The sequence below is a fragment of the Chiloscyllium plagiosum genome, chromosome 21 (genome assembly GCF_004010195.1).
Source record: "Chiloscyllium plagiosum isolate BGI_BamShark_2017 chromosome 21, ASM401019v2, whole genome shotgun sequence".
Lineage (NCBI taxonomy): Eukaryota > Metazoa > Chordata > Chondrichthyes > Orectolobiformes > Hemiscylliidae > Chiloscyllium > Chiloscyllium plagiosum.
The window spans coordinates 21986888-21997370 of record NC_057730.1 but is presented as its reverse complement, the minus strand read 5'-3'; the positions used below and the strand labels follow the sequence as shown (position 1 = coordinate 21997370).

The following is a 10483-nucleotide window of genomic DNA, read 5'->3' as shown; positions in this document are numbered from 1 at the left end:
CAAGTCCCTCCTCCCTATCTTTTATCTTAGCCTGCTGGACCAACTTTCCTCATTCCTGAAGAAGGACTAATGCCCGAAACGTCGATTCTCCTGTTCCCTAGATGCTGCCTGACCTGCTGCGCTTTTCCAGCAACACATTTCCAGCATCTGTAAGGAGAGAAAAGAGTTGACGTTTCGAGTCTACATTTAGACTCTTTTCTCTCCTTACAGATGCTGCCAGACCTGCTAAGATTTTCCAACATTTTCTCTTTTGATTTCAGATTCCAGCATCCGCAGTAACTTGCTTTTATAGATTGAGTGAATCCTTAGATAAGTATAAAGTGAGTAGGAGTATACTTAAAGAGAGATCAGGAGGGCAAAAAGGGGACATGAGATAACTTTGGCAAATAGGGTTAAGGAGAATCCAAAGGGTTTTTACAAATACATTAAGGACAAAAGGGTAACTAAGGAGAGAATAGGGCCACTCAAAGAACAGCAAGGAAGCCTTTGTGTGGAGCCGCAGGAGATGAGGGAGATCTAAACAAGTATTTTGCATTACTATTTACTGTGGAAAAGGACATGGAAGATATCGAATGTAGATAAAAATGTCCACATTACAGAGGAGGAAGAGCTGGATGTCTTGAACCGCATAAAAATGGATAAATGCCCAGGACCTAATCAGGTGTACCCTAGAACTCTGTGGGAAGCTAGGGAAGTGATTGCTGGGCCTCTTGCTGAGATATTTGTATCATTGATAGTCACAGGTGAGGTGCCAGAAGACTGGAGGTTGGCTAATGTGGTGCCACTCTTTAGGAAAGATGGTAAGGACAAGCCAGGGAACTATAGACCGGTGAGCCTGACGTCGGTGTGGGCAAGTTGTTGGAGGGAATCCTGAGGGACCGTATTTACATGTATTTGGAAAAGCAAAGACTGATTAGGGATAGTCAATAAGGCTTTGTGCATGGGAAATCATGTCTCACAAACTTGACTGAGTTTTTTGAAGAAGTAACAAAGAGGATTGATGAGGGCAGAGTAGTAGACGTGACCTATATGGACTTCAGTAAGGCATTCGACAGGGAGACTGATTAGCAAGGTTAGATCTCATGGAATACAGGGGGAACTAGTCATTTGTATACAGAACTGGCTCAAAGGTAGAAGGCAGAGGGTGGTGGTGGAGGGTCATTTTTCAGATTGGAGGCCTGTGACCAGTGGAATGCCGCAAGGATCAGTGCTGAGTGGTGGAGGCTAGTACAATTGCAACATTTAAAAGGCATCTGGATGGGTATATGAAGGGTTTGGAGGGATATGGACCAGGTGCTGGCAGGTCGGACTAGATTGGTTTGGGATATCTGGTTGGCATGGATGAGTTGGATTGAAGGGTCTGTTTCAGTGCTGTACATCTCTAAGAGTCTGTTGGCCATGATTTTTCTGTTCTCATTTATATCTCCCTAATCTGATCTTTGCCTCATTTGTATCATGACCATCATTTTCCACCTTGTAACAGTGCTCTTATATATTTGAATCTCTCTAGTGTCACGGTCCATCAAGATCTCTTATTTTTGGTATTTCACTAAAGCCTGCCTTGGTATTACTTCAGAGCATTTTTTTTGTTCTCCAGTTCTCATTACATACTATCGACGTGAAACACTAGCTCTGTTTCTCTCTCTACAGATGCTGTTTGATCTTCAGAATAATTTCAGCATTTTCTGTTTTTATTTCAGTGTTCCAGCATCTGCATTAATTTGCTTTTAGTTCTGTATCATTAAGACCAGTACTTCTTTATCAGAACTTTATTGCCTGCAGTCTTAATAAATCTCAGAAATTTTACTTTCAAGTCGCATTTGAGTGAAAAGCATCACTTGCCTATCGGCGGTGGTCAGATTACATTTAAGAGTAGCTTCTATGTAGAAGCTATTTGTAGTTAAACCTTAGATGCTTAAAAGTAAGATCTAACATAAAGACAGCAATTTCCTACATTCCTATACTTCCTACATTCAGACTGCTAACCAATCACCCTACTTCACAGGTAGAAGCTCATTTGGTTCCATTGCATTCACTTGAATAATAGTGTTTCATCCATATGAAGATGAGGAGGAGTATGATTCTGTCACTTGGTTTCCCCTGGAAAAGGAGCTTTGTACTCCTGGTTTCCTGGCTGCTCTGGAGACAAGGTGTCACTGCTGTGATCATCAAACGAGAATGTGTCTAAAATTTTGGGATAATGCACTTGGCCAACTGCAAAAATAGGTCTGAAAGTGAGTTGTGAAGAGGACATAAAGCATCTGCAAAGGCATAGAGATAGGCTAGGTGAGTCAACAAAAAGTTGGTAATAAAGTAGGTAAATATAAACTTTTCCATTTTGGCAGGAAGAATAGAAAAGCAGCATATTATTTAAATTGAGACAGATTACACAGTTCTGGGATACAGAGGGTTTGGATGTCAAATATGAATCAAAAAATAATAAGCAGGTGTAGAACATTAGGCCAATTCAATGTTGTAGTTTATTGCAAGGGGAATGGAATATAAATGTATTTTTTCTTTGCTATAGTTGCACAGAGCATTATGAGATCACATCTGCAGTACTGTATACAGTTTTGGTGTCCTTATTTAAAAGGATATAAATATTATTAGAAGCAGCTCAGAGAAGGTTCACTCAACTGATTCCTGAGATGGGTGGGGGAGGGGGAAATCTTACAAAATTAGATTGATAGGTAGGTCCATATAATTAGAGTTTAGACATGATCTTGTTGAAACATTTTTAGATTACTTGAAAGAACGGAAGCTGAAAGGACATTTATTCTTGTCGGAAGGATATGGTTTAAAAATAAGGATTTACCTGTTTAAGATGGAGGTGAGAATTTGTTTTCTTGGTGGAAGAGGAGAAGTTTGTTAATGTTATATCTGAGGATCTGTGTATGAAACTGTGCTTCAGAAAGCAGTAGAAAAAGAGTCTTGAATATTTGTAACACAGAGGTGGGTAAAAGTTTGACTCGTAAGGGAGTCTTGGGCTATCTGGGGTAGGTTTGTCATGTGGAGTTGAGCCACAATCAGATCTGTTATGATCTTATTAAATGGCGAAGCAGTTTGGATGGGCAGAATAGCCTACTTCTCCTATTTCATATGTTGTTATGTTTATATTAATATGAGTTCAGAAAATTAAGTGGTAATCTAATTAAACCATATAACGTGTAGGAGTTTGACAAGTTGGGTGCAAAGAGCATGTTCTCCTTATGGTGGAATCTAGAACTAGGGTCACAATTTGAATACATTATCTCCCATTAAAGAGAGAGGAGAGGTAGAATTTCTTCCCTCAGAGTTGTTGATCTTTGGAATACTGTACCCCAGTGAGCACTGGATGCTGGATCATTGAATATATGCATGTCTGTGGTCGAATTGTTTCAGCTGCAAGAGAGTCCTAAGATCATTGAGGGGAGAGAGAGGCAGGCAAGATGATTAAGTTGAGGCCAAGATCAAGTCAACCATTACTTTTTGCAGGCTTGAAGGGTTGAATTACTCACTTCTCTTTTATTCTGCTCTTTTGTTCTCTTGACTGGTACCTTTCTACAGCAGTGACTTGGTAAGTAAGTTCCAGCTAGCAGTGACCAGGAGCAGGAGTCACTTAGTTGCTTCGGAGGGAGAGATGTGATGTAAAATTATTCCATTGTCTGAGCCGTGGAATCACAGATATCTGCTTCATTTGATTGGCAGTGAGAGGTTGATGGTAATGGTACAAATTTGTACATGTGTCTCTCACACACACATTGTCTATGTAATGAGTCAGTTTATGTAAAGCTGTGCTCCGTTGACATCTTTGTTTTTCTATGCAGGGTGATAATGTTCTACATTGCTTTGAAGTGTCCACTCCAGAGGCCACTTTAACCCAAGGTAAAATTAATTGACTGGGAATGACTACCTCTTGAATCTCTCTCAGACAGCACCCTTGTAATCCTCCATTTTTACGTTCTTGCATCTTTCCCCTTGTGCTATGGGTCATGACAGATTCCAATGTATTGACTGCAGTGGAAATGCTCACTGTCTTCCATCCCACTGTCCATGCATTGTCAGACTTTGCCTGCCTTTGTTGAGAAAAGCACAGCAGGTCAGGCAGCACCCAAGGACCAGGAGAATTGACATTTTGGGCATAAGCCCTTCATCAACAATGAGGCTTGTGGGTCGGGGCTGAGAGATAAATGGGAATGGGGAGTGGCATTGGAGGGAGGTAGCTGGGAAAGCGATAGGTGGATGAGGGTGAGGGAGAAGGTAATAGGTCAGAGGGGGCAGTGATCGATGGATCCGGAGGGCGGTGCCACATTGGAGGCTTGGGACTGGGATAATGTGGTGGGGGCGGAACAATGAGGAAGCTGTTAAAATCCACATTTATCCCATGTGGTTGTAGGGTTCCAAGGCGGCATATGAGGCATTCCTCCTCCAGGCGTCTGGTGGTAATGGTTTGGCGGTGGAGGCGGCACAGGACCTGCATTTCCTTAACAGAGTGGGAGGAGGAGTTGAAGCGTTCAGCCACGGGGTGGTGGGGTTGGTGGGTGAGGGTGTCCCAGAGATGTTCTCTAAAACAATCCGCAAGAAGGCATACTATCTCCATGATGTAGAGGAGACCACAGTGGGTGCAATGGATGCAGTAGGTGACATTGGTAGAGGTACAGGTGAATTTCTACCTTTGGTCTTACTTTAACTTTGTGTGAATCTCCAGTGAATCAATGCATGACAGATTTGAAGTCCAAGGGTGTTGCCATGGTGCCCAAACTTGCACTGGATGTGATGTCGTGTGAAGTAATTCGAGTACTGCAGCTCACTGAGAACTCCATTGTGCCCATCAGCTACAACGTGCCCCGCAAGGTAACCAATAATGATCAGAAATTGGGAGCTCAGGTTCACTTGACTCAATGCACAGCCCATCTGAGGTTAGATGTGGTGAGATAAAAATTAATTCAATGGTCTCACTGAACTTAAGACATTTGGTCCACCTCGCCCAGCTGACCAATCTGATTTCTTCCTAATTCTGTAATATTTTTCTTTATTACGTATTTCCTCTCAACAATTGCATTTCCCTGCGTTCCAGCAGTCTTGTATGACAATTTCTTCCATATTCTTATTGATCTTTATTTGGAAACTTTTCTTCTGATATTCTCTTTCTGCCTCAGCACTATCTTGAGTGTACAGTTTCCCTCACAATTGATCACAGTTCCACTAATAAACACCCACACATGCATCCCCAAACCCTATAGGTAACAACCTAACAATTAGCCTCTCAATTTAACAATCATTTCAGTATAAAATTGGCTTGGAGAAGTGAAGGCATTGTTGTATTGCTGGACTGGTAGTTCAGAGATCCAAGTACTATTCTGGGGAACTGTGTTTGAATCCCACCATGGCAGATGGTGAAGTTTGCACTCAAATAAAATCTGCAATTTAAATTTCCAATGATGACCATGTCCAATTATATCTGGTTCACTAATGCACTTTAGGAAGGAGGGCTGTTGTCCTGGACTACACATGACTCAAGACCAATGTATTGTGCTTGGTTCCTAACAGCCCTCTGTGGTAGTCTAGCAAGCCACCCAGTTGAATCAAACTGCTTAAAAAGCCTCAGAAAAGGAATGAAACTGGATGGACCATCTGGCATTGCCCTAGGTATTAGAAATATTAACAACAACCTCAGCCCTTTGACCTTGCAACATCCTTATAGCATCTGGGAACTAGTGTCAAATTGTTTCATAGGCTAGTCAAGCCTGACATAGTCAAGGAATCATACCTGAAAATGTTCCAGAATCCACGAATACCATCCCAGTGGTAAGTACTGTCCAAACAGAGGGTAACAGATGTACTGTCCAAACAGAGGTGATGACACAGTGATAGTTATTTAGGAGGGAGTTTCCATGGGAGTCTGAAACATTAACTCATGATCCCATGACGAGTCATGGTGTCAAACATGGTCAAGGATACCTCCTCATGATTACCAGGAATTCATTGTCCTTCGGCTGATCAGTCAGTACTCCTCCATGTTGAACAATACTTGGAGGAAACGCTGAGGTGGTAAGGGCACAGAATATATTCTGGATGGGGAGCATCAATATCCATCACCAAACGTAGCTCAGTAGCACCGCTACTTACTGAACTGGTTGAGTTCTAAAGGACATGACTGCTAGGTCTGTGGTAGGGTGTGAGGGAACCAATATGAGGGAAGAGAATATTTGATCTCCTTCTCAACAATCTGCCTACTGCAGTTGCACATGCTCATATTAGTATCAGTAGGAGTGACCACCATGCAATCCTTGTGGAAACTGTGGCTCATCTTCATATTACTGATCTAGCAACTAAGATTGGGCATTTGAGGTGCTGTGGACCATCAGTTGCAATGCAATTGTACTTAAATGAACTGTGTGACCTCACATCTCCATTGTACATCTCCTGCTCTGCCATTACTATAAAGCCAGGGGGATTAATCCTGGATCAATAAAGAGTGCAGGAGGGCATGCCAGGAGCAATGCCAGCACTCCTAAAATTGAGACGTCAACTTTGTGAAGCTATAACAAAACTTAATTCTACAAACAACCAATGGACTGAAGTCCTGCAGTGCTGTATAATCCAGTCATGAACAATAGTGAATGTTAAGCAGCTCACTCTATTGTGGAGGAGACTTGCATCCACAGTGATGGGGGTATCCTAGCTCATAAATGTTAGGCTGAAGTATTTGCAGCATCTTCATCCAGAAGTGCTAGATAGATGGACAGTATGGAAAATTGTCCAGATATATCTTGTACACAAAAAGCAGGGCAATGTAACCTGGCTAGTCTTGCTCATCAGTAATGTGATAGAAAGTATAATTAACAGTGCTACCAAGCAGTACTTACTTAGCAATAAATTGCTCACTAACACAAAAATACAGCCTTGGATCAAACATTGTCAAGACCTGATCTCCAGAAGTGAAATGAGAGTGACTGCTCTTGATATCAAGGCCACATTTTACCTAGCAAAGCAACAGTCAATTCAAATCACAGGAAAATTGTCCGCTAGTTGGAGTCAATCCTAGCACGAAGGAAGATGGTTATAATTGTTGGAGGTCAGTCATCTCTACTCCTGGACATCACTGCAAGAGTTCCTCGGGATAGTCTTCTAAACCTAACCATCTTGAGCTACTTCATCAATGACCTTACCTCCATCATAAGCTCAGAAATGGGAATGTTCACAAATGATTGCATAATGTTCAGCACTATTCACAACTTGTCAAATACTGAAGCAGTCTACAGTCAAAAGCAACTAGACCTGGACTTGGGCTGACAACTCTGCTGCCTGACCTGCTGTGCTTTTCCAGCACCACTCTAATCTGGACTCTTGGACTGACAAGTGGCAAGTATAATTCGAGCTGTACAAGTGATAGGTAATGACCATTTCCAACAACAGAAAATCTATCCATCATCCTTGACATTCATTGGCGTTATCATCACTGAATCCCCCGTCATCAATGTTCTGGGAGTTATCATTGACTAGAAACTGAACTGGACTAGCCATATATATAAAACTGTGGCTATACAAGCAGTTCAGAGCCTAGGAATCCTGCAGCAAGTAATTTACCTCCTGACTCCCCTTAGTGTGTCCACGATCTACAAGGCACAAGGAACATGATGGCATAGTGCTCAGTTGTCTGGATAGGCGCAGCTTAAGAAGCTCAACACCATCTGGGACAAAGCAACCTGCTTGATTGGTACCATAGGCATAAACATCACTTACTCTACCAATGATGCACAGTCACCACAGTGTGTAGCACCTACAAGATGCCCTGCAGAAATTCACTAAATGTCGTTGGATCACCCCTTTCAAACCCATAACTACTACCATCTAGAAGGACAAGGACAGCAGATACTTGGAAAAATCGCCATCAACACTTGCAAGTTCCTCTGCAAGTAACTCACTGTCCTGATTTGGAAAGATTTCACCTTTCCTTAAGTGTCAATGTGTTAAAATCCTGGAACTGTCTCCCTAACAGTATTGTTGGTACATCTAGGCCAAATGCATTTGAGGTTCAGGAGCTTCCCAGTAATACCTCAAGGGTAATGACGGATGAGCAATAAATCCTGTCTCTGGCAGTGAGCTGACATCTTAATAAATAAAACAAACTGTGTAAGCAATGATCTTCTTCAACAAATATTACCAGTATACTTATGTTTTGTATTTATTATCACAGTCTTTCCACGAATTCCATGATGATTTATTCCCAGACACTCCTGGTAAAGTTCCTTCAATATCTGCACTGGACTGGTTCAATGGATCTAATGAGCAGGTAGATATCACCCTCCCGTAGTCTACATCTGTCTATGTCTATGTCCCTCCCTTGTTGAGTTTCTTATTCAATATTTCTTTCTGTGTCTCTCACCGTCCCTTTCGTTCTGTGTCCTAATCTCTCTCCACACATGGCCACTGGGTTCCAGTTCTGTGTTTCAGCTGTATGTATTTACAAGTTGCTGTCATTGCTGTTTGTTCCTTCAGGTACTGAAAGTTTCTTTAGATCCAGGCAAACGCACAAAGCAGAGTTTCACCTCCATTGCTATTCCCAGTCTGCGGGAAACCTCAACACAATTGAGACAACAAGCTCGCAGGGAAGAAAAAGAAATGGAAGACATGTCTTGGGGAACGGGAAAATCAGTAAGTAGTATTTCAATCACTCAGAGCAAGTGACAGTCCAATTCTGCTGATATAATGGGACATTAATAAAGTAATGGGATAAATGGATATTAAATAAACTCATCATTGCACACTTAATTAATTGTTCTTGCAAACCACATGATTAATTAAGACAGGCACAGGTTGAGAGCAGAAATGCGTTCCCATTCTTGACAAAACCAGTAGAAACCATCCCTCTAAACAGAATCTACTGCAAATCAGACCTTTGGCTCTGCCAGAGTATTCACAAAAACGGAGCTCCCCATTGCTCGGTACAGAGTGAGTTTGTGAGTAAGTGAATGGTTAAAATAGTGGCGGCAACAATGGAATAGTTCAAATGGGGTACAATGGCTGGTGGAGAAGTAGTAGATGATAGGTGGTTCATTGGCTATCAAAGCTCTCGGGAGCCTAGACTTTATCACAAGAGAAGAAGCATATAAAACATTGCCATTTTGCTAGTTCCACCTCACCTTAAGAAAGTATTCAATCCTGGACACCATGGGTATATATCAGCCTGGGCGATGATAGAAGACACAGATACCTGGGATAATAAAACTGTGTTTTACAATGACAGTCTAGTTCAACTGAGGTGATATTATAAGGAGTTGTGTATTGTGTGGAGTTGAAGGTGTTATAGAATGGTCTGACTAAGTATGATTGATAAAAGTGGAGAATTACTCTCTGCTGTAAAGCAACCTAAAAAGTTCAGAATGGGAGGGTGAACTGAGCAAAAATTAAATTAAGACATCTTAAAATTAAAGCATGTCATAATAACAAGCATGCTTCTCCAGAACTAGTCAAGGTTTTTCAAGCAGATGAATATTGGAAAATAATAGAATCATAGAATGCTGCTGCATAGAAAGAGGCCACTCGGTCTGTCATGCCTTTTCCAGTTCTTTGGTAAAGTATTCCAATGAGCTCCATTTCCCTGTTTATTCCCTATAGCCCTGCACATTATTCCTTTAAATATTTATTCTATACAAAGCTTCTACTGAATTTGCTTCCCTGCCCTTCCAGGTCCAATGCAAGAAGTAGAAAGAAATAGATTGAGGGACTGACTTTAAGACAATAGAACCAAAGTTTTATTTATGATACCAAAACTGAATGTATAATTCCTGTTTCTGTCTGTGATTAATAGCGGATGTGTTAAATGATTCACAGAGGTGTGAGATTGATAGTGCATGCAGCATTGATATGATTGATAGTGGATGTGGTCACAATGATTATCTGGTTTACAGTAAATGTGTCCTTGGTGGGCTTGACAGATTATAAGTGGTGACACCATGAAATGCAATAAGTGGATCGAAGTAAATCTTCTCAGAGAAACTTGATGACATTGTATTGCCCACTGGAAATGCCCTTCAATTCCCAAAGTCTGATCTACAATTAAATATTGGTTGACATGTATTATGATTCCTGTACATCTGATCTCTTTTCAAAAAGAGACAAATTTCCCATCTGACCAAAAAAAACACACAGGATAAGATTTCAAAGACTTTTACAGCAATAAACCAACTAAAATCAATCTATACTAATTAATTGAGTAGCATCATTATGCATCAAACTAAAGAAAAGTTACTTTTACATTAACTAAACACAACCAAATTACTCTTTTGGAACATTTTCATTTGCTTCCAGCTAATATGAGAAAGCGAGGACTGCAGATGCTGGAGATCAGAGCTGAAAATGTGTTGCTGGAAAAGCGCAGCAGGTCAGGCAGCATCCAAGGAGCAGGAGAATCGACGTTTCGGGCAGCTGAAGAAGGGCTCATGCCCAAAACGTCAATTCTCCTGCTCCTTGGATGCTGCCTGACCTGCGCTTTTCCAAC

The 10483-nt window shown here is 41.4% G+C and overlaps 1 protein-coding gene across 1 annotated transcript in view; it reads left to right on the top strand.

The window, feature by feature from the left end:
• The window catches only part of LOC122560634 (coronin-7-like), a 172057-nt gene that overhangs the window by 142331 nt on the left and 19243 nt on the right, over positions 1-10483 (top strand). The window contains exons 11-14 of the mRNA XM_043711484.1: positions 3807-3864; positions 4688-4833; positions 8180-8275; positions 8482-8637. Of these exons, the coding sequence (XP_043567419.1) occupies positions 3807-3864; positions 4688-4833; positions 8180-8275; positions 8482-8637 (456 nt within the window). The remainder of the gene's footprint in view (positions 1-3806; positions 3865-4687; positions 4834-8179; positions 8276-8481; positions 8638-10483) is intronic.